Below are 24,575 nucleotides of genomic sequence, written 5' to 3'. Positions count from 1 at the left end.
CAGCTGTGATGACCGCGGAGGGTGACTCCCGGGAAACACGCAGCACAGCGCCTGGCTAGGGGCCACCCTCAACGCAGGCGGCCGTTCCGTCCTCGCAGGAGGAACCTCTGGGGTTTCTGGCGGCGGAAACGGGACAATGCGTTGGTCCCCAAGGAGAAACGATCCTTAGTCGGTCCTGCCCCGTGACTGTGCTCCAAAGTACAGACAGACGAAGCCAGGCGTGACGCCCATTAAAAATTTAACTATATATCATATTCATTTATTATCAATCCACAGGATAATTTGATTGCTACATGAGCTCATAAAAGCTTTTTCACCTTTACAAAATTAAAAAACAGTGTGCCACAAGGGTGTCATAACAACTGCTGAGAAACAAGAAAAGGAATCTTAAAATTATAAATTTGCTGTAGAAAAGATAAAAAACGATTTTATTTTATTTAGAATTTTTTTTTACCTTGAATAAAATATTCCCCTGTATAAAAAATAAAAAAGCTTGCTCTGGTTAGAATTAGAGGATTCTCTCTCTCTCTTTTATCTTCAAATCTGGGAATTTGCATAAGATCTCAAGATCATTTTCCTTTGTACCGCGTGGCCTTCAAGCATTAGCAGATTTAGAAAGATGCTCTCTCTCTTAAAGCAGTCTGCACAGGGGACATCTGTGGAGAAGTGCCCTTTCCTCTCCTCCTCCTCCGGGTGCGTGTGGAGCCCACAGCCGCCGGGGGAGGAGGAGGGGGGGGACGGGGTGGGGGGCAGGGGAGGGCCGAGTGTGCCGAGAAGTAGGCCAGGGCTCGAGAAGGTCTATCTGTAAGTGCTTTACGATAAGGTGCAGAAGCCGGCGAGTCGCTAGTACTGCCCTATGTACATATTCACAAGGATAACCTCTTCCAGCTCGTTCACATTTTCTCCTCCGCTCGCTCCGAGGCGTCCGCTCCGCGAGGTGGCCGCGGCCGCAGGCAGCCGCGTGGGGGTTGGTCCTATGCCGTCCTTGCACTTGGGGAGCAGCCCCGGGAGACCCAGCAGGCTCTAGAGACACGTGTCCGCCACCGGGCTGGCGTCCTGAGTTAGAGAGAAGCCCGGCCGGCGCCGCGGCCGGACACAGCGGTCACTGTCCTGTGGCCGAGGCTCTGTCCCTTCGATTTGTCTAGAACAGGTGTCAGAGAGAAAAATAAAATACAAACAAACAACACGAAGCCGAGACGTGCCGACGACCGACCGCCGGGGAGGTCGCAGGCCTAACAGCTCTTGACGCGGGCGATGTCGGACGTCTTCTTGATGACGCTGGCCCGGGTCTCGCGGTCCGGCCGGCTGCCGCTGGGTGCGGGGGCCACGGAGGCCGCGAGTGGGTGGTCGGGGTACGGGGGCCAGGAGCTGCTGAAAGGCATCGGGTAGTTCTCTTCCTTGATGGTGACCTGGAGGTCGGGCTTGTTGGAGGTCACGAAGGTGGCCATGCTGGGCAGCAGGTAGGTGCTCCGCGTGCCCATGTTGCTGAGGTACTGCTTGCCTTCGATGTTCCGCTTCCGCCAGGGCGGTCGTCCCTTTAAAGAAAAAGAATGAAGATGTGTTTTCTTTCCCTCCTATTGGCTGGCACTTAAGAAAACAAGTACCACCAGCCCCACGTGTTAGGAAACTGATTTCCTAAGAGTCGTGGAAGGAAGGGGAGCTTAGCAACTCTACGGCCCTCCACTGACACCATCCCAGCTCGGCAGGCCCCGCCCGCGGTGGTTTCTCTTCCCTTTTCATCGGTTCCCATTTGCTGCCTCCCGGAGCGCAGCCAGGACTGTTCTATGCAGGCAGGAAAGCAGGGCAGCAGCTTGGTATCTGGTTCCCCTCTGCTCCCTGCCCAGCTCCGGCACTGGTGGCTGGTTGTCATGGAGACCTGGTTCCTCATGCATGGATGGCCCAATCAGAGGGAGGGAAGTGAGAAACAGCCCCACACAGGGAGCGCCCCTTGACTGCTTGGAGCTCCAGGGTGCCAAGCAGATGGCTAAGCCCCAGCGTAGCCTCCTTCAGAGAGGAGCTGGAATGCTGACCTTGAAGGTGTGGGTTGGGATGTCTGTGAGCCTCTACACCTGTGTTGTTTCTTCAGAATTCCTGGGCTACACTGGAGAGTGTGCGGTGCACTGGGAACCCACTAATTCAACCAGCCGTCAGTCGGTCAGACTCCCCCCTCTCTCCCTCAGACACAAAGCAGGCTTTGGCAGGGATGCTCTCCATCACCACCACAGCCCTTTCCTGCCACGTACCAGGCAGCCTAGCAGAGACACAGGGGAAGCAGTGACCCAGAATCAGGACCCACACACACCTGCCCGCAGGGGCCGGGCCACAGGGGCGGGGCTCCAGGTGCAGTGGGATATTTGCTCACATCTGGCTCCTGCTTTTGGTCACTGGGACGTACTATTTCTGCTAGAGAGTTAGGCTGTTTATAGTGGTTGGAACATCAGCGTTTGCTGGCCTGCATTTCAGTTTCCTTTCCCTTCTCTCTTTCCAATGGTAACGTCAGCTCCCAAAGCTTCATGTTATCATTCAAAACCTAAAAGTCTGACATGTTTCATGTTCTGTACACTTGACCACACACACACACACACACACACACACACACACATCCAAGAGTAAAACTCACGACCAGAAGGAAAGGAACGTGAGGAGGGAGGAGCGGGCGGTGCTCACCTCGGCGCTCTCCTCGTCGCTGGGCACACTGTCGGTGGTTTCGCTTTCTGTTCATGAGAGAGAAACACAGGGCGGTCATTCCTGCCCGATAACGGTCTCAAGGCTCAGGTGTTTAGAAAACATATCAGCACTTCTTTTCCCAGAAGAAAAATGGGTACCTGACCTCCCAACCTCCGTCCCCTTCCTAAGGTCAAACACTGACCTTGGGAGACGCCAGAGTGGCCGTGGCCCTTCCGAGAAAGGTCTGAGAGCAGAGGGGGGGGCTCGCTTCCCGTGGGCCAGGCGATGTTTGCTCACGGCCACCGCTTCCCAGGGTGGGGTGCTGGTCGCGAGGTGCCCCGCTGCTGTCTGCTCCCCACGCCCACGCTCCTGCCTCCCAGCCAGGCCTGTCCTCACCACTGCTGTCTCCCCAGCCCCACACGGGTCCGCTCCCCCAGCTCATGTCAATCCGCTCACTAAGTCCCAACTCTGCAGCCTTTCTCCATCACCCCATTCACTCAGATCCCTCCTTGCCCTCACACCCCTTTGGTGCTGGTATCTGGGATTTGTAAGTTGCATCCAGGTCACTGTGGGGGGCTGATTCCAGGATGGCCACCATGATCCTCACCCTGGTGTTTACCTCCTTGTGGGGTTCCCTCCTTGGGAGGGAGTGGGGGTGGGGAGAAGACCTGTGACTTGCTTTAAACCAACAGAACACAGCGAAGGTGATGGGAAGGTGTGTGATTACCTAACGAGACCTGTGTGTTGAGGAGAGTCTGTCGCTGGCTTCAAGGAAGCGAGCAGTCGTGTTGGGAAGGTTCGTATGACAAAGAATTAAGGGCTGCTTCCTGCCAACAGCCAGCAAGGAACTATGTTTACTGTACCCCACACACTGTAGGAGCTGGGACACAGATCCCCACTTCGGTCCTCAGATGGGACAGCCCTGGGCCGCACCTGGACTGCAGACGTGTGTAGGGGGCCCTGAGCTCAGCCACGCCTGCACCCCGGCCCTCGGGAACGGGCGTTAATAAATGTGCACTGTTTGCAGCCACTGCGTTTGTGGTTAGACTGCACGCAGCCAGAGGTAAGGAGTTCTGTGCCCGTCCTGACCCGCCTGCCCGCTGTGAGCCACTGCCCGGAGCTGCCGTTTCCTCGTCTGCAAAACGGGAGGCCGCTCCTTCCAAGAGGGTTCGGTGACGAGTGGGCGAGGCGGGGACGAGGCCTGCCAGGGCCTGGGACGGGGCGCACCGGGTCAAGGGGACTGCGCCTCTGCCCGGAGCCCTAGGCCTTGGCCACGCTGGATCTGCACGTGCTAGACTAACGCAGCCCAAGTCGTCGGCTGGTGATCACAAGTCACATATAATATAAGACTGTTTTAAGCAAATAAAAGTTTAATTTTTTTAAGTAGAAAATCTTAGAACTTTTTTAAGTAAAAAAATTGTGTGCAGTTGCTCAGCGTTCACAGTTTTGAGAAAACCAAATACAAAGTGTAGAACTCTGGAAATATACAGACCGTGAGAGACCCTGAGGCTGGGTCATTCATTTTACAGGCAAAGCCTGAAGGGCAGCCATACGGTGACCATTCGCTGAGTGCCACGGGCCAGGGCTGGGCCACGCCTGTCCCGAGGATTGTTCATGGGGAGCAGCGCCCATCCTCCTCCCATTAAGCGGAAGAGCTCTCGGCCCTCAGGCCTCTAAGCCTTTCACCCGAACCTACTGAGGAACTGGCCTCCTGTCTCACTTCCTGCTGGTGGCGCAGCCGGGACTGGCCGGGCCGAGCCCAGCCCTGTCGCCCACCCAGAGCACAGGGCACAGACCAGGCTCTCTGGAACGAAGGCTGGAGAACCCGAGGACAAACCCTAGACGAAGAGAGCGAGCACGCTGACCACACGGCTTCACCCTACAGCCTTTCTGCGGTTTCAGGGCCACTGTTCTCCAGCAACTTCTCCCGGGCACGAGTGATTACCGACGGGACCATGAGCAACTAGAGGATGGCCTGCCTCTCCTCAGACGAGGCAGATGTCCCCAAAGCATCCGCCTGGGAGCCACAGACCCTCACTGGTAATGGCCCTGGCTCCCACTCCAGCCTCAGATGAAATTTCAAGACCCGCTTCCCCTTGCTGTGCTGAGCTTTCTCTGGCTCTGAAGCCAAGGTTTCTCTTCCTTTCATACATGTCTTAACCCCTCCACTCCTAATTGCCCCCAGAGGTACCTTTCCCTTTCAATGAAAAACAAACAGATGCCAACAGGCATGGTTGGGGGCTGGGAATATGCAGACATGGGGTTCCACAGCCCAAGCCACAGCTGCAGGAGGGGTGGGAGGCAGACCCTGGGTGAGGCTCCTCGGAAGACCTCACACAGACCATGAGCATGAGCAGAACGTCAACCACCCTTTAAGTCCCAGCTTGTGGCTTCAGGGAAGCAGCTGGAGACAAGAAAAGACACACGTGCTCTGAGCTCTCGCTTCGGCTGACCCTGTGTGAGCCGAGAACGTGTTTCTGAACTGAGACGATGCCCTGGAGTGAAGGCTCTCCACGTGCCACACCGTTTCCCACGTGGTTTAAAGGCCCGGCCTGGGTGCCTTCCGCCCACGAGCAGGAGCAGCTGGACGCTGCAGCAGGGGACGTGGGCCCTTCTCTTTAGATGACAGTGGTCCTCTGGCTGCCCACAACCACGGCTCCAAGTGCTTTGCTGGGGGCGCTCAGGCCCGGTTCCCGGTTTGACTTCACCGTTATCACCGCCACTTTCCGGGTCCATTCATATCCCACAAATAAGCCCCCTGCGGCTGCTGCTTCCAGATCCGTGTTAGTGCCGAAACTCCAGCGGGAGTTAGTTCACTTTTACTGCTCATTACTTTGGATTTGGCTTTTTTATTTACTTCAAATAAAATGGAATTAAAAAAAAACATTGGGAGCTGCTTCCCTGCTGGTCTGAGTAAGTTCTGAGAGTGCTAACAGGTATGCGATCAGCGATCATCCATGTCACCTTCCTGGGCTCCGCTTCCCGAAGGCCACTGGGTGGGGGGGGGGGCCTAGCTGATCGCAAAGACCCTCTTCCCGGGCCACAGCTCGAGGAGGACGCTGGCCTTAGGCTCCCGCTGCACTTCAGCCCAGTGTTCACGGCCAAACCTTCTCGGGAACACAGGGCAGGAGGAACAGTATGTTTTCCAGGAAAGCCGTTCTGCGCGCTGACATCCTGGTACGTTTTCTGGAAGGTTCTTGTTCGACAAGTGTCAGGAAGGTTGAGGAGGATTTCTTTCCCTCGATCATTTGCTCAATCGCTTTCATTAGGGCTCGATTGAAAGGTTCAAATCAGAGTGGTCTTCATCTCCAAGAACCTTTATCCTTGCCCAACCGCGCCGCCCCCCCAAAAGAATGCAATGGTTTCTGTCAGGACCCACATCTTCACTGCCAGCTGCTGGTCAGCAGGCGACCTCCGTTCTCTGGGCTGTGACCGGTCAGCCCCTCGTGTCGTGCTTCCTTCCCCAGCTGGTGTCCCACTCTCTCACCCGCCTGCTCCAAGCGCTCTGGTGGCTTTCCTTTCCGACACCAGCAGCCACCTAGCAACACCCTGCTGTCACCCCTCGGCGAGAGGCCTGTGGACGGACCTTCACAGACAAATGTCTCTCCTCTAGGCTCCCCAGCCGGGCCCTGGGACCCCCTCCCCAGGATGGAGGTGTGACAGATCCAACCAGCACTCTCTGCTGCCTTCAAACACCCGAGGCAAGGACCTCCACTCAGAGAAACCCCTGGTCTCTCTTCTCGCTCGCCATCCGGTTTAGACCAGAGAAGACAGACTTGCAGAACCGAGGGTGGTTTGTGATCCTGCTGGGATTACATTTCAGTGTCAGAAGGGGAAATAGCTAACAACAGCCTCCAAATACCAGTTTCCTAAACAAAGGAATGGGATTGGTTAGCGGAGGTTGAGATACAGTTGAATAAGCAAAACCAAAAAGAAAAAACACAAACCAACAAATAAACAGACCCACACCCTGTCATGGAAAGCAGGCAAACAGCCAATCCGATTGGGGACATACAGGTGGAAAGGGGACAACAACCAAAAAAACTGCCTTTCCTAGCAGCACGCTCTAAATCCGACTCATGAGACTTACACCAGCCATGGCCAGTAACAGGTACGTCTCCACGTGCCCTCGGCTCTGGGAACGCCGCAGTGATGAAACATTTTGGCTCCAACCAAGAAGCCTCCCCCCCCCCCCCCCCCCCCCCCCCCAGGGCTCTGGAGAATCCAGATGTTGAGAACAACGGAAGGACTGAAGGCCAGGCTCCAACAGAGCCGGCTTGCGCCTGCCAGCCCGGCACGGAGCCTTCTTCTGAGACCCATGCAGATGTCCTGGAGCGGGGAATGCTGTTCTCGGGGTTCTGATGCCAACGCAAGAAGCCACGGCTGGCGGAGCAGCGGGGGGAGGCCTTTTCAGCATCGCTGAGACTTCAGAGAAGTCTATCAGAAAGCTCCAACCCGTTAAAAACCGCATGGGCCCTACCTGGTTTGCTCAGTGGATAGAGCGTCGGCCTGCGGACAGAAGGGTCCCAGGTTCAATTCTGGTCAAGGGCACATACCTCGGCTGCAGGCTCCTCCCCAGCCCAGGCCCTGGTTGGGGCTCGTGCAGGAGGCAACCCATCGATGTGTTTCTCTCACATCATTATTTCTCTGTCTTTCCCTCTCTTCCACTCTCCCTAAAAGTCAATGGGAGAATACCTCCGGGTGAGGAGGACCACCGCCGCCTGGGGAGTCGTGCAGCAGGAGCTGCAGCCACGGAAGTCTGAGCAGAGCCGCTCCGTGTTCCTGGCTTCCGTCATCTCTGCTGTGAAACCCAGGCCGGAACATTCCGCCCTGCCTCCTTGCGGTGGGTCTTAGCGATCACCAGAGGTGGACGTGTCCCGAGGGCAGCATCTGGGTGGCAGGGCTCAGAGCGGGCCCCTGGCATAAGCTCCCTGTGGGTGCTCACTGTGCCATCCCGTGTTCACCCCTGGGCCCACGGCTTTCACCCGCATCAGCCCTGGATCCCTGATTTCAGAGAGGGCACCGTGATGGTGCCCAGGCTGACGGGTTATTCTCATGATCATGAAGTCAATGGGCGCCCAGCATCCACGTGGTTCCCAGGGCACAACAAACAGGCAGGAAATCACAGTGATGATTCCTGGGGGCTGCAAACCCCAGCGCGGGACTCGCACACAGGCGTGCAGAACGTGCCTGATGACTAAGTAACTGACAGCTTACCCCGTCTGACAGATTATACGCTTCTTGCGGCCAAGGCGGTTCCCACACTGCTTTAGTGTTCCTGGCACCACGGAAAGCCAGGGCCTTGAGGACACTGTGCCACGTGAAATAAGCCCATTCCCCGAAGGACAAATCCTGGGTGATTCCATGTTAGAGGAGGCACCCGGAGTAGCCAAATCCACAGAAAGCAGACGGGGCTGACAGCCGCGGGGGAGGGGAAGAGGGAGTCAGCATGTAACGGGACAGAGGTTCCGTTTGGGAAGATGAAAAAGCTGTGGAGATGACGACGGTGAGGGCTGCACAGCAATGCGAACGCACTTAATGCCGCCGAAATAGCAAAATGGCCAATTTTATGGTATGCATATTTTACCGTCATTTTTTTAAAGTCAGTTAAAAAGACAGTTGGGGTTCGGGTTATTTAGAAACTGATAGCTCACCAACGCCCTGTCCCGGGGGTGGCCCCTGCAGCCTGGGAAAGGGACACTGGGAAGGATCCTGAGCCACGGATCAGAGCTGCCTGCGGTCACTCACGGCAAGGCCTTGCTTCGTACTTTCAATGTTCGCAAGCAGTAGCACTGACTCAGTCACATTTCCTACTTGTGACCGAGTCCCCAAACACTGACTGGAGACCGCTGGGAAGGGAGCGGAGACAGAGCGGAGATGATGCGACGGTGGCGGGGAAAGGAGCCGTCACGCCCCGGAAAGGATGGAGAACCCACAGGGTCGGGTTCCAACCCTGACTGTCTGGCCAGTTCCTGCCATGACAGGCCATTCCTGGGGCGTCGGAAACGGGCTCAGCTGCCTGGCCCAATCAGAAGCTGCACTGAGTTGAAAAAGAAGGGGAACTGTCCGGCCGGTGTGGCTCAGCAGTAGAGCGTCGACCCAGGAACCAAGAGGTCACCAGTTTGATATCTGGTCAGGGCACATGCCCAGGTTGTGGGCTCCATCCCCAGTTCGGGGCATGTGAGAGGCGGCCAATCGGTGATGTTTCTACCTCTCTCTCCCTCTCCTTCCCCTTTCTCTAAAAATCAATAATTTATATATATATATATATATATATATATATATATATATATATATATATTCCTTAAAAAAGGGGGGTGGGGGGCAATGGGGCGATAAGGACACATATGTCATACGTTAATAAAATATATATATGTATATAAACTCAAGAAAAAGAAGGGGAATGTATGTGGGAGTCACAAATAAACCTGGTGGAATGGAATGAGGCTTGGGGTCTGAAGGTTGAGGTCAAGCCCTGACCCAAACACGTACTGACCGTGTGACCTGGAATAAGTCCCTTCACTTCCCAAACGGAAGGAACTGGAGGACATGATCCCTGGGGTCCTACCCAGCATGGCCAAGCTCAGCTTCCATTACGAACATCCTTCCAAATTTCTGAGAATTTGTGCAAACAAAATAGACTCAAATGAACTTACTTGTCCACAGAAATGTTATTACGTGTTAAGTCATGCATGGAAATGTGTGGACGATCAAGTGGAGACACGCGGAGACCCTGTCTGCTGAGAGCAAATGTGCCCAAGGCATGCCGGTGGAGAGAGTCAGAGCAAGAACAATCCCGGGAGAGAGGGGAGGCCGTCTGCTGGGCAGGGCGGGCGCCCCGACTGAAGGAGCCCTCCCCTGCCCCCTGCGCCGCGCCAGAGCTCTACCCCCGCCCCCTCACCTGCGTAGGAAGACACGGGGGAAATCTGCAGAGGGTACAGCTCGCTCATGCTGACCGGCTGCTCATCGCTCTCGGTGGTCACCTCCACCACCTGGCAAATGTCTGGCGGGTTGGTGACAATTTCTTGGTCCTCGATGTTGCTGTCCAGGTGTGACTGCCCTACAACTTCAAAGAGAGGAAAGCGGTCACGCACCAACGCCTCCCGGTGCCAGTTCCCACACTCTCTCAGGACTCAGCACCTTCCCCAAAAGAGCCGACCAGCCAGGGCTCAGCGTCTCGGTCACCACGTGCCAACGGCCGTGAGATGAAGACCAAGCCCCGGGCTTCCGGGACTGTTCCCAGCAGCCTGCCCACATCCTTACAGGGGGCAACGTCCCACCCCAGCCCAGGCCCAGCCACGGCTGTGGGACCAGAGGCTGCATCCGGACCTCGCCCCAGGCCCAGTCTGACAGTGCCTGGAACGGACCCATTTCTGTTCTCTGCTCCTGCTCCAAACGAAGCTGTGTGCTATGTTCCGAGTCCTAGGGTTCAGAGACACATGCTCAAATCTCAGTAGGAAGGAAGGACCACCCCAATCCACCCACCGTGGATCTAGCTGTGGGGTGTCCTGTTCATTCTCCCCAGGCCACGCGCCTGCTGGATGAAAGAGCAGAGCGGTGGGCAGACGCTCGCCCAGTTCTAACTCACTCATGTGTGTAGCATTAGCATCGACTCCCCAGAACACTGACAAGATGAATTCTGACCACCTGGCTCGGAATCCTGCCTCACGTTTTTATTAAATCAAACCTTTCAGTGTGAGATTATTATAGATTCGCAAACCGCGGTAAGAAATAATAGACAGAGATCCTGTGTGCCCTTCACCCAAGTTTCCTCTGATGGCAACACCTCGCAGAACCACAGGACAAGGTCAGGATGCTACTGACAGCCGTCCACGCATCCGCTCCGATCTCCTCCGTCGCCGTATTCTGTGTGTGCTGATGGGTGTGTACTTAGTTCTATGCAGCTTTATCACAGACACAGCTTCACACACCCGCCCCACAGTCACCAACACAAGCATCTCCTATGTTACTCTTCCTTCAGCCACCCCTTCTCACTAATCCCTGACACCCACCAACCTGTCTCCCATTTCTCTAATTTTGGACATTTCAAGAGTGTGTTCTCAACAGACCCACACAGTAACCTTTTGAGCTTGGCTTTTTTTTTTTCTCACTGGGCATAATCCCCTGGAGGTTTATTCATCCCGGTTGTGTATGTCCAGAGGTGTGTGTATCAAGAGCTGGTCCCTTTTCGCTGGTCCCATTCCATGGTTGGGATGTCCCTTGGTCTAGCCACCCTCTGAAGGACTTTGGGGTCACGTCCATCCCTTGGCTCTTACAAACAAGGCTGCTAAGAACATCTGTGCGCAGGTTTTGTATAAACGTAAGCTTCCATTTCTCTGGGATGATGTATCCCAAGAGTGCAGTTGCTGGGTTATATGGCAATTACATGTCTAGTTTTACAAGAAACTGCCAAACTGTTACCCAGAGTGGCTGCACCATTTTACATTCCCACCAGCACGGATGGATAATCTTTTTTTAAAAACCCTCACCTGAGGACATGCTTAGAGAGAAGAAAGGGAGGGGAGGGGACATCAATCGGGTTGCCTTCCGTACCTCCAGGACTGGGGATCAAACCCACAATGCAGGTGTCTGCCCTGACCGGGAATCAAACCGCAACCCTTTGGTGCATGGGATGACGCTCAACCTACTGAGCCACTCGGCTGGGCTGGATAACCTAACTTACGCACAGTCTCTCCAGCTTTTGGTGTGGTCACTATTTTTTTATTTTTTAGCCATTGTGACTCATCATAGCTTTAATTTCCTACTCTACCCCTAATGCCCTGCTTACTTTTACCCAGAGCTGACCTCATACTTCAGTGGGCAATTAACTGGACGGAACACACCTGAAAACTGGACCAACGAACAAACGGGAATAACACTGTTTTCCCCGGACCTCAGCACGCTGCTATCGTGTATACGTTATTTTAACATTTCCTGGCCTGGAAACAACAGGGCAAGCATCACCGCCCTGTTACAAATACAGCAACCAGGCACAGAGACGCGGAGTGACTTGTCCAAGGCCACACAGCTGGGACCACGCGCAGTGCTCTGTCCCGGACGTCCCCCCAGCCACCTGCAAATGTTCAGGTCCGGCAGGGAGGCGACACTCCCATCTCCTGGAGAAGTCAGCCTTCCCGGCCAGGTCCGGTTTTCACAGCTCACAGTCTTTTCATTGCTCACGCATTTTTGTTTGTAAGTGGTTCCTGCTCTGACTTCGTTTTGGGGGTGATGAAAAGACGTGCGTAAGGCAGGGAAGGGTTGGGGGGCATCCATGGATCGCTAAGGCAGGCTGGGTGTGACAAGGGTGCACAGGGCGCAGCACGTGGAAGGGGGGGGGAGGGAAGGTGGATGCTGCCTAGGTTTTCCTGGAGGGGAGGAAATTAAAGCGAAGAAAGGCAGGCGAAACCTGGCGGGCAGGCTCCCGAACTCTCCCTTGACCCTTGGGGCTACCTGTCTGAGCATGAGAACATCAGTCACACAGTTCACTGGACACACACTGAGTGCGACACTGACCCCTCTCACGTTCCTGCTGCCTCTTCTCCCAAATAAAATACAACAGCAGGAAGCGAGACTTCCCACGTCCTAGAAGCAGTTAGGGGTGGAGACAGAAACCTAACGGGTGTCAGAACGTGTCCGAGGAGAGGGGTGTCCGCAATACCCACTCTCAGGCCACTCAGATCGTATGTGCGTGTGGTTGGTATCAAAGCCGCTTTAACTTCCGATGCTGCACTGCCTTCCCCACAGACACAGCAGCTCGCTGGGGGCATAAACAGTGCCAGCAGCTCAGCATCTTAATTTTACCCCTTTGTTCAGACCAAAATTCTCTCCCTCACTGTTGCTGTTTAATCCTCATCTGAGGACACTGGTTTATTGACTTGAGAGAGACAAAGAGAGAGAGAGATCATTGTCTCCTGCACACACCCCCACGGGGGCTCGAACCCACAACCTTTTGGTGTACAGGACGACACTCTGAGCCGCCCGGCAGGACTCTCCTCACTGTCTTCCCACAATGCCCAACTCTGTGATTCAACTAACAAAGGCTAATCGAGCACCTACTCCGCACAAGACTTTGTTGTCAGGAACTGGGGGGCAGAGAGGGCATGTGGCCCAGGACCTGGTGTGTGAGAGAGAAGCCAGCAGGGCCACAGCCGGCACATGGTGATGAAGAGTAAGTTTAGCACAGCAGCGGGAAGAAGGGGAAGCGGGGAGAGGCCATGTGATGCGAGTGGAGGAAGTGGTGTTTTTTCCAGTTCGAGGAATCAAAGGCTTCAATGAGGCGGTGACAGGGATGGGGAGGAGGGGAGGAGGGCCAGCAACAGGCAGGATTCACAATGCCTGCTTTTTTTGGAGCCTTTTCCCGGCCACCCCAGAACAGACTGACCTCTCTTTTCCTGAGCGCCTCTCACTCACTGTCCCTGCTGTTCAGCCAAAACTACAGCGTGACATGCCTTGTGACACTGCCTGACGTCCTGCTCCCACTGTGAGTTAAGTCCGTATGTCTTCATCTAAGCTTCTAGCTGTGGTCATCTCCCCATCACATCAGGGCCTCTGAGAGACGGAGGACCCGCACGAGAACCAAGTCACAGCAGGCGCCCCTGCCCGGCACGGGACAGCAGCCCAGCGCGTCTCTGCTGGATGAATGAATGGGCAGGCCGGGCTCCCCGACGGCAGCGAGTCCTGCAGCCGCCCACGACCACTTGCAAACACTGGGCTTCACACACGTGCTTTCTAGGAAATGTCAGGACATGCAGCAAGTGGGTTTTTTAGACCTGGATTAATGGTCATTGTTCCAGAAGCTGCAGGTAGAGGAGGAATGTCTTGGGCTGATTAAAATGTCCTGTCTTAACTACAGTGGTGGTTACACAACAGCATGCACCTGTCAACATTCACAGGCCTGCACGCCTAACAGGCGTTGTAGTTACTGTGCTTCACCTAAGCTATGTGACTTAAGACAAAAAAGTAGATCAGCACCTTTACTCAACTTTTAAAATTACATTTATTGGGTAACAGTAGTTAAAAACATTAGCCAATTTCAGGTGCACAACCTGATACATCTACACCTGTCTGCTCTATTGTGTGCTCACCACCCAAGCCTCATCTCCTCCGTCGCCAGGTATGTGACCCCCCTGACCCTCCTTTTCTGAATGCTGGTGACCGGGATTCAGAAGTCAGTCTCTGTTTCCGGCTACAATCCACACCCCCAGTTAAGATCATTACATCGTCCCTCAGGCAGCGGCCCCTAGGAGTGTGCTGCTGCACGCCTCGGGCAGGGACGACCCTTCTCTCCCCGGAACAGCGCTGTGGACACTTCAGAAGCGTCCAACTCGGAGTCACAACCCAAGGGAGAAGCAGGGCACTCCCAGCATCTGGATGCTCTCTGCATGTACTGCAGGCACCATCCCCCATCTCTCTCTCTCTCTCTCTCTCTCTCTCTCTCTCTCTCTCTCTCTCCCCCTCCCACCTCTCCCCCTCCCTCTCCCTCTCCCTCTCTCTCTCCATGTGAACGCACCTCCCCGGACCACCAAGCTTTGCCTCGGGTGGTAACATACAGTGACCCTTGACTCGTGACAACTGAAAGGTCACAAGAAGAGCAAACGTTCAGCCATGTACTACGGCCAACACGGTCAGAGGCGGCTCCCTCTGGTAAGTAGTCACAAACCTAACATCTCCTGAGCACTTAGCTCTGCCCCTCCCACCCCCCACAGGACCCCACCCCCCCACAGGAAGTACAGCTCTCATCCTCATTAGACGGGAGGCCAGACGTCACGGAGGGTTAAGTAACAAATTCAACGTCAGAGAGAGTTAAGTGGCACAACCAGGATTCAAACTCAGCGTCCCCTGACCCAGAGCTCACCCACGTGCTGCACAGCTTTCTAAGCCCCTCTCAGGTCAAAGGCATGCGGTTCTCACCTCATGAGACGCCTCCCTCCGGGCTCATAGTCAATAATGAAACTGCTTTTCACTGTCCTGTGTCGGGGGCAAAGACAGTCTCCAAGGGCTGAAGGAGCTTGAAACCCACTGGGCTTCCCCGGCTTATGAAGGTCAGCACGTGAGGAAAGAGCCGCCCACAGGAATGCAATTCCCTCTGGACCCAGTGCTGAGAATTACAACAATATTATTCGTGGCTGGCTCCTGAGGAACCGGTTTCATGCCTTAAAAGGTCAGTCTGGCTTTATTAACAATTGTTGACTCAGGGCAGGGCTCCCCCAGAGAAAGCAGCGCCCCCACGCCTCGGAGAGCGCGCTCACTAAATAGAAGACTATCGGAAGCCGAGAGGTCTTGGAAGGTGGGTGGGTCCCTACTGCTTAACAGCCGAAAGCAGCTGAAACCCAGAGAGGCTGGGAACCTCGCCAGCGTCGCCGGGTAGCTGCAGGGTCGAGGACGAAGCTCCCTGGGCGGCATGCAGTCAGCCCTCCGCAGGGTGCTGGGGGGGAGTCCTCGGCCCGACCTGAGGTCTGAGTTTAACTGTTACCATCAGCTCTGATCCCGCAGCACGGAGGGGGCCTACTTTCTGACTCCGATGTGTTCGAATGTATTTTGATATCATAGTCCTGATCATTGAGGTGTTTTACCACCTCACAACCACCCCATGATTTTCCCGCTCCCATCTGATCCTCGTACCCGTGAGGTGGGCAGGATCAGTACTATTGTTTTTATTTGTTCATCATCACCCGAGGATATTTTTCCATTGACTTAGAGAGTGGAAGGGAGGGGAAGAGACAGAGAGAGGGAAACACCGATGTGAGAGAGACACGATTGGTTGCCTCCGACATGTGCCCCAACTGGGGCCAGGGATAGAGCCTGCAACCAAGCTGTGAGCCTGGACTGGAATCGAGTGCGGGACCCTTCAGTCTGTGGGCTGGTGCTCTGTCCACTAGGGCGGGATCTGGCTTGGGCGGGTCAGTACATTATTTCCGTTTTATAGATGAGGGACGAGGAAACGGAGTCCTAGCGAGGTTAGGGAGCTTGCCGGAGATCACACGGTAAATAAAGGACCGCAGAGCCAGGTATGGAAACCACGTGTTTAACTTCTAATCTGGTGTACTTTTAAAACAGTAATAACATGGTCATGGTTTGGTCTAGCAGCCCCAGAGCAACGGTGGGAGAGACCGTCTGTGGGGCGGGTCATAGAGAAGGGAGCCACGTCCTTGCAGGGCAGGCTGCCCCGACAGCCACGCCCCGTCAGGGGCCTGGGAGGCAAGAGGTGACGCACCGTGTATATCCCCCCTCCCGAGAAAACAGCATCACACACATCAGTGTCCCAGCACAACTCAGAGCAGGGCACCAGCAGGTCTCCAGGGTCAGGAGTCCGGGCCAGCCTTCTTGGGCCGGCAGCGCGAACCCACACTGGGCCTGCGCATACTGTGTCCACTGCGCCTTAGCAGCTGCCCACAGCCAGCCTCGCTCTCTCCCCACGGCACGTGCGAGTCCAACTGTTCAGAATAATTCAGATTCAAAACAGGTTCTGAGGAGTCGGAAAGGGACCAGGACGCTGGGCCACGAGGGAGACTACCCGTCTTTGTTCTTTGGTCACTGTCCTTTGGGCAATGGTGACCTGGGGAGACTGGCATTTTTAAAAATCGCTGTGTGGAGAATGAATGGGGAGGGGACAGACTGAATGAGGTGACTGGGAGGAGCAGCAGCAGTAGAAAGAAGGGCCCTAGCCAGTTTGGCTCAGTGGAGAGCGCCTCAGCCTGCGGACTGAAGGGTCCCGGGTTCAATTCCGGTCAAGGGCACACGGCCGGGTTGCGGGCATGGTCCCTCTGCAGGAGGCAGCCAATTAATGATTCTCTCTCATCACTGATGTTTCTATCTCTCCCCCTTCCTCTCTGTAATCAATAGAAGTTTTTTTTTTTTTAAAGAAATAGAAAGAAGGGGAATTGAGACCTAGGATGCGGGAGGCGGGAGGCTTTCATAGTTAAGTTCATGAGGGGGCAGCGAGGGAGAGGGAAGGAGGAACTGTTATGTAGCCTCATAGAGATGGCAGGTTTCTTGGGTAAATAATAATTTTAAGGTTAAAAAAATGACAGGCAAAAACCACTGCCCGTCTCCCAGCTGCAGGTGGTGACAGAGCGCGTCCCGGGCGGTCACCTCTGTGCCAGGCTGAGGACGGCCCGGAGCTCCCGGTCCTGCGTCTGGGGACAGAGGGACATCCGGTCCACACCGCACATGGGTTCATACTGAGCTGAGTTTTCTGGGGGTCCTGGTAAACGTGGGTGCCTTGTCTCTGGCCCCACTCCTGGGGGGTGAGAGCTCGGCCCGCCCAGGAGCAGGCATGGGGCACAGCCCTCCGCAAGCAGCATGGGAGACCTTCTCTCGCCTCCACGTAGGAGGTGGTGCCTCCCACCTAAAGATCCACCTAAAGCTACTACTGATCTTGTAAGTGGAATGGTTTGTATCTGAAGCCCCAGGAAAAATGTCAAAACCGGGGAACAATGGAGCCGGGAAAGATGAAGGCATAGTGCCTTAGCCGAGCGGCCCCTCAGCCGCCCTCCAGTCACTGTGAGTTCTGGTGCCAGGGCCTTCGGGTGGGGGAGCGGGGGCACTCAGGGGCCTGTAAGTGTGGAAGCTCCTCTCTGCAAACTCAGTCCTCCCTGAGGACACCCGAGTATCCAAGCTTGCCTAAAAAGCTACCCAAAGTCTACTTTAAAGTTAGTCAAATTTGGAAGCCATTACAAAAAAACAAAAAAGGACATTCTATAAGGTGCATTTGGGGCTGCCAAATCACACTGTTTCCTGATTTCTGTGGTCTAGTCACTTAGGACTGGTCGGTTCACTTCAGGGCGAGGAATGGCCTCCCAGTTCCCCAGCAATCTTTGCTCACTGAAAGGGTGGGGCAGCCTTTTATCAAGAAACACAATGGGGCTGTAAACACTGCCTGGGCGGGACTCAGACAACCCCTGCACCTGCCCGCTCCTGCACCTGCCCGAGACCAAACCCGCTTCAGTGCAGCTCAGCCAACCCTCTGTGGCCCGGGCAAGGCGCCAGCGGGCACAGTCAGAACAGTCCAACAGGCTGCCGCTTCTTCCGCTCCCTAAAAGCAGAAGCTGCTGCACACACAGGATAATGTCATGCCAACGACAAGCGAAAAGAAAAGCAGGGCGTGCTTTCTCCTCTCCTGGAAGGGAAAGCTGGGGCAGGTCGCTGGGGTGCTAACCTGTGCCTTTAACCACGAGGGGAGAGGGAACGCTAGGAGACAGGTCTTAGACGTGGAGACGCACACGCCTTCTTGGTGTGCACCGCTGACCAGACGGGAAAGAGCATTTGGCTGTCACAGGCTAGAAGGCCGGCCCAGAGTACAGCCTGCTGACAACTGTGAGTGCATGTGTGTGTGCCTGTGTGCATGCGCACCTGTGCATGTGTGTGCATGTATACCTATGCATGTGCGCGCGCGTGTGTGACTGTGTATGTGTGTGCACCTGTGCATGTACCTATGCATGTGTGCACCTGTGCATGTGTGCGCCCTGTGCATGTGTGCACCAATGCATGTGCGCGCGTGTGTGCATACGCACCAGTGCACGTGTGTGCATGTACACCTATGCATGTGCCCGCGTGTGTGACTGTGCATGTGTGTGCATGTGTGTGTGTGCATGTGTGTACCTATGCATGTGTGTGCACGTGCATGTGTTTTCCTGCTATGATTTGTGGCAAGAATTAAAGTAAGACCTAGCAATGAAGCAAGAGCTCACTTGTCAGGGCAACAGTGCACTTTGCCTTTTACACTCTTAGGGATTCGCTTACAAAACAGCATCCTGTCCAGAGTACAACGTGCTGGGTGCCGGCCGCCACCGGATGAAGTTAATGATTCAACCAGTGCCCAGCCCGGAGCCCGCGGACACCGTGAAGGAGTCTGCCGCATTAACTGCTCACTTCCCTTCCCACCTTAAAGACATGTGCTCATAAAAGCGGGGTGAAGGCACCCTGATGCTCTCATCTTGGTGCCTAATTACAAAACTGAAAGGAACCCTGGGTTTAGAAACAAATGAACTGGAAGCCAGAAACAGTGTCATGTGAAAGAAAGCGTTTTTAAGGAGCCTCCCATCCCAGTGGCCTGGGATCAGGGTCCCGGTGTTCCCATCTCTCTCCACAAATCACGAAGACAGGGTGGCCGATGAGTGGTCACAGGGGAGCGTGTGGACAGGCGCCCCGGGAAGGGTTAACAATCGAGGCAGTGTACTGTTAGCAGTGACCACACATCACCCACCCTTCCCAATACGCAAATGGCCCCACTTTACTTATAATCATGTACCTTCACCACGGCCACCTGCTACAGAGAGATATTCAAACTCATTTCGCTGCCATCGTTATTTTATCATTAAGCCAAGAAAGAGAATCACGTAAGGCAACAGGTGATCGCTAACCACACCCGCATTCGCCTCGGCCCCGAAGTACTGACTCATTACGCTGGTACCAAGTGCACGTGGCACCATCGCAGCGGGACAACGAGCTATCGCCTGACCGGGAAGTTACACACTGAGACTCAGGCAAAATAAATAAAAGCCCACTGCCGCCCTGAGACGGGTGCAGCAGCGTGGGGCCTCGGGACTAAGGGCCAGGAGGGAGGGCAGCTGGGCTTCTGGTTGGGCAGGGCGCCTCCCTGCAGAGGGGCAGTGACCAGACGCTCAATCTTGATGACCTCTCTCAGCTCAGGAAAAACTGGCTCCACGCAGAAGTGCCCTATAGAGCGTGAGCACCCGGAGGAGGCCAGGCCAGGCCTGCCCTGAGACACAGCCTGCACTCAACGCTGTCTGGTCCCTCCGTCTGCATTCCCTCAAAGACTTCCATGCTCAAGGGACAACCCGGGTACGTGGTCCACTCCCAAAACTCCCAAACCGCAGGGCACAAGGGCTGCAGTGGCTGTAGTGGCTGCGGCCTCCCATCCGTACCCCGCTGGGAAGCAGACGTGAAGGAGCCTGGGCGGGAGGCTTGCTCCGTGCCCACTGATCTCTGGTTCTTACCAGCATCACGCTGTCTACCACCCGGAGCAAAGGTGAGTGGACCAAAAGGTACCCAAGGGCGGCGATTGGGTGCTGGGGCTGGAGCTGGGCCTCACCGTGGGACAGAGCCCCCGCCACCCATTCCTGGCAGCATCTCGCGGGCGGGATGCTCATGGAGATGTAATTCACCCTCCCGCCTAGGAGCCTCCAAGTGGTGTCTACAGTGTGTTTGTATGTCAAACATGTGTGCATTTTACTGTTAGACTTGAATTTAAAAAATATATATATTTTTAAACACACCCTTCAGCATTCTGGAACTAAATGCCGACCTCCTTCCCATGGCCTGCAAAGGCTCCGTGACCTGCCCCGCCCCCCGTCCGAGGGACCCACAGGCTGCTCACTCTGCTGAGTCACACTGGCCCTCCCCCTGCCCCTCACACTGCCCCTCCTCACGGCTGCAGGGGACACACCACTCCTTGGAGAGGCCTCCAGCCTACATCAGCCCCTGGTTCTCACTCGCCTCATCCTTTCCCTTTGCAGCCTTCGTTATGTGTGGCTTTGTTTACTGCCTCCTTCTGCGAAACTAGGGGCTGGGCTGCCCTGTTCCCCAGGCTACTTCCTGCTCGTGGAACGGCGTCTGGCATAACGGAGGTGCTCAAAACTCCTTGTGGAACCCACGTGCGCCCTTCGACGACACGTCTCTGTGCCTCCGTTTCCCCATCTGTAAGATGAGCGTGGCCACCGCTGTGGCGTTTCTGCCGGGAGCAGGTGCGGAGGGGACAGTCCCCCTCTCCCGGTTCCAAGTTAAATGAGTAACTGTCCACCCGAGAAATTACTGAAAGACCGCGACTTGCTAACCATTAGCCACTGAGGCGATGAAGCCCTCGCATCTCCTGGGCCCTCCTGGGAAGTCCCCTCAGCCTAGATCCTCGAGGCTGGACCATCGGAGTCCCTTTATCTGCTCCTCAAACAGCTTTATTTTTCAGCCCTGAAATCTGGGGGCCGGAACTCGCAGGGGGAGACGGTTCCAAGACCCCCTCCCACTGACTGTTATTTCAAATCACGGTTAACCAGTGTCGGACCCCAGCGGGCTGCTCGTGTGTATAAGAAGGGAGATGTCAAAAACAGTTTACCTATGATGTTCACCGTACTATCCACTTCATTTTTTATAGCTGAAGCCAGGACCGCGTACTCAGGAGAAAGATCACTTACTCCATTACTAAGCCCCAAAGATGACTCAACTGGTTCTTGCTAGGAAGAAGAAAAGAAAACAGAATTGAGAACACTTCCTTTCCCTCCCTCTCCTCCGCTTCACTTCTACCCTCTGTCACTTTCTTTCACGCTGGGTCATTCGCTCCCTTATTCCCGTCAGCCTGGAGCCTAAGCCACCCGATTCTGCGCAGGTTCCTCCTCGGAGGAGGTGGTCCCATGTGGGTGCCTGCCTTTCACACCTGCAGCCATAGTACAGGCGGAGCAGCTGCGCCAGGCCCGCGTGCGGCACCTCGTGCCTAGATCCCACTCTTCCTTCTCCGAGGGCATGCGTGAGCACAGGGAGGAATCGTGCCACCCCTTTTATGATTTCTGAGGAAAAGCTCCTCCCTCCCTTTCTGAGGAAACCACCTCAATCACGGCCCAGGGACAGGAACCCTGTGGGTGAATTCTTCCAGATAAGGCCTGCCCTGGACTCTGGCCACTGAGCATCCTGCCCTGGGGGTGGGGGCCAGACGCCCAGCCAGGGCCTCCCTCCCCCTCAAGTCCATCGAGCAACCCACACCCACAGCTTCAGAGACATGAGTCCAGGTGCCTGGGTGTCCCGTGCAGCCCGGGAGCCACACGTTCCTGTGAGTGAAACAATGAGACCATTTCCTCCTCCTCAGGGTCACTCCTCAGGCCTGCCTTCTTCCTGCCACCAGAACCCCACCCCCAACCCCAGAGCCCAGCCACCGGGGAGCCGCCTGAGGGACACAGTGACTCAGCACTGTGATGGGAGAGGTCTCCCCACAGCAAGACTGCACGTGTGTCTGTGACGGCAATCGAGCCAGACCAAAAAAATGCCACAAGGACAACTGCTCTGGGAAACCCAAATGGAGAGGAGGGTGGAGGGGCAGGAGGAACACAGGCTGGGAGAGGCCGGGACGTCGGCAGGATTGTGCTGTGAAAAGTCCACGCCTCTAAGTTTTTATCAACTTATTTATGCACTACTTGGAATCAATGATGAACACACATTCCCCCTGCACCCCCGACACACACACACACACACACACACACACACACACACACACACAAAGTGACTTAGGGAGCCACTTAGGGAGGGAGGGGAAATGGTCTCCTTCCTTCATGATGCCACCTGGAAACGCCTACCACAGCACCTACACCTGCAAAGACATCACTTCACTGTACAGCTCAGCTCTAAAGGAGAAATCACACTGCATGGTTGACCAGATGTACCAAGGGGGGTGGGCATAAGGAAGGGTCCAGACAGCCTTGCGGGGCAGAGCCGTCGCCCTGTTCTCTGGCAGCCTCGTGCATCTACCCCGCTTCTACACGTTCCGAGTAAGAAGTCTGTCCTTCCTGGGGAATCTCACTTGTCGGTCACTTGCGTCACCATCTCAGCTCTTCCTTACGCCAAGTGTCTGGACACGTGCCTGTGCCCCAGGAAGCCTGCGGCCTGCCGCCATCCCACCCAAGGAATCGCTCTGACTCCCGGGGCTTGGGGGCAGGGAAAGACAGGCCTGGCTCTGCAGCCACACCGAGGGGTCAAAGCCAGCCTCCGCCTCTCACTAGTCGCTGGACTTCACCTCCTGAGGCCTCTCTGAGGGATGGAGGACAGCGCTACACTGAGAACAGGGCCCGTGTCATAAAGACGAGGGAGGACCAAGTGAGATAAGCACGCACCTGGCACGGATTTAAACAATATTCGCACCCGGCTGGTGTGGCCTAGTGGTTGAGTGTTGACCCATGAACCATAGGTCACAGGTTTGATTCCCAGTCAGGGTACATGCCCGGGTTGAGGGCTTGATCCCCAGTAGGGGGTGTGCAGGAGGCAGCTGATGGATGTTTCTCTATCATTGATGTTTCTATCTATCCCTCTCCCTTCCTCTTTCTAAAAAATCAATAAAACGTATTTTAATTTTAAAAATATTTGCTATTATCTCCAATCTCCAGTACAACTCTGCTCACCCCAATCCAGTGGCCTTTCCTCAAGTCCCCTTCCCTCACACTCCCCTCCGGCCCCCGACGGGAGGCCTGCGCGCAGCCTCTGACGCGGTGAGCACCTGCTGCACTGGCCCACCTTTCTGATGGCACCTTCCCTCTCTGGCTCCTCAGTGGCCCCTCTCTGCGTGTCCCTGCCCCTCACGCCCGCTTCCAGGCACTCCCACGTCCTCACTTCTCTCAAAAGCAACCACAGAACATCTGCAGGAATTCTGGGAGGAACTGCTCATTTTCATGGGTTTCTTTTGTTGTCTCAAGTTATTTTTCACTCATTCAGCTTCTAGGTTTCTTATCAAAGTAAGGAGCCAGTCAGACTTGCATATATTTAAAAGCCTAAATCATTCTAATTTCTCAATCGAAGACGTGTGTTTCACATGATCTCGTTTGATTAGTGGCAAGTGATATTTTGTCACTTTGCACTTGAGAAAACTATGACTCAGACACTAATTTTCCGAGATCCGGTGGAGACACAGGAACTGAACTCGGTCTTTGATCTGGCAACACGGTCCGACTCCAGGAGCTCCCTGTCTCAATCAGCCCCGAGTCCACACCAATCCCAGTGGAGCCCGGACAGAACCATTTCCAGCCTCCTCTCCCGCCCCCACCTTGCACCTTGCACCGCTTCTGTGATGGAGACTGAGTGCCTCTATTCTCACACTGCTTGGCTCCTCCCGTCCCCACTTCAGAAGCAGCCTGTCCATGTCAGTCTTCAGGGCGACCATCCCCTTGGCACATTCACTCAGGGAGGACAGCGCAGTGAACTGTACAGTGAAGTGTACCCCGTACTCCATCCGGGTGCAGGACAACAGGGAGCTTCACTATACTCGGCCGAAAGTTCAGTGATTGGAATGAGAATATCTAAACCTACACTCTAACACACTCTCTCTCTCTCTCTTTCTCTAGCAAGGAACCAAAATAAACACGGGGTGTGCAGCTGTCTATGGAGCCTATGTCTAGAGATCCTGCGGGTCATGCGTGAGCGGCCTTTGCCCACGATGTGCCCAGTGTCTCCCAGCCTCTGTGGTGCCCACTCCTGCCTGGCCTGGTGACTCCTGACAGCCTTGTCTTCCCATCCCCTTTCGTCCCTGTGCCCCAGTCCCTTGTCTAGAGGTCCCCTCCCTGAGGCCTAAGACAATGGCCTTAAGACCATTTCCCACCCTCATGCAACCCCCACCCCCAAGTTCATCTGTGCAAAGCCAATCTCCTCCAAGACAAAAGGAAGAGCACCTCTAGGTCTCTCTAAAACACACATTTAAAACTGACAGCTGGGCCTCATGAAAGCAGCCCCGGGCGCGCGCACTGCACCGAGGTCACAGGACAGGAGCTCTAGTGAACAGACGGAGGCCTCCCGCCTGGTCCTAGAACCCCTTCGTCCTTCCCTTCGCTCCTGGGAACGAGACCTTGATTCTCTTCCTCCCGCCACGCCCCCCGGACCTTTCTTCTCGGCTCACTTTCCTCGTCTTGTCCTTGGGTCTCGGTCTTCTTCCCGTACGGCGCCTCCGTTAGAGAAGGCACCTGTTTCCAGGGCCTCCGATGACATCCTGGAGTACGCCACCCGCATCTGCCCTCCAACTCTACCTGAGCTCTCCGCCTGTCAGACCCAACTTCCCCCAACGGCTGCCTAGAGGCTATCATTTCAAACTCACACGTTCAGAGTTAAACGCTCCCTCCTCCACAAAACACACGCCATTCCCACAATCCCGTGAGGGCTGGAAACACAGGGCCTCCCCTGGGACCCTCTCCTGGCTTCCCCTTCGC

The 24,575-nt window shown here is 55.2% G+C and overlaps 1 protein-coding gene across 1 annotated transcript in view; it reads right to left on the bottom strand.

Annotated features, from left to right (window-relative positions):
* Nucleotides 1-230: 230 nt before the first annotated feature.
* The window catches only part of IRF2 (interferon regulatory factor 2), a 37,371-nt gene continuing 13,026 nt past the window's right edge, over nucleotides 231-24,575 (bottom strand). The window contains exons 5-9 of the mRNA XM_023757203.1: nucleotides 24,218-24,224; nucleotides 20,738-20,855; nucleotides 9,569-9,733; nucleotides 2,668-2,714; nucleotides 231-1,535 (exon numbers count right to left, since the gene is read on the bottom strand). Coding sequence (XP_023612971.1) covers nucleotides 1,233-1,535; nucleotides 2,668-2,714; nucleotides 9,569-9,733; nucleotides 20,738-20,855; nucleotides 24,218-24,224 — 640 coding nt within the window. The 3' untranslated portion in view covers nucleotides 231-1,232. The remainder of the gene's footprint in view (nucleotides 1,536-2,667; nucleotides 2,715-9,568; nucleotides 9,734-20,737; nucleotides 20,856-24,217; nucleotides 24,225-24,575) is intronic.

This window comes from Myotis lucifugus, unplaced genomic scaffold, assembly GCF_000147115.1.
Source record: "Myotis lucifugus unplaced genomic scaffold, Myoluc2.0 scaffold_102, whole genome shotgun sequence".
In the NCBI taxonomy this organism is placed as follows: domain Eukaryota; kingdom Metazoa; phylum Chordata; class Mammalia; order Chiroptera; family Vespertilionidae; genus Myotis; species Myotis lucifugus.
This window is presented reverse-complemented; position numbering and strand designations above follow the sequence as displayed.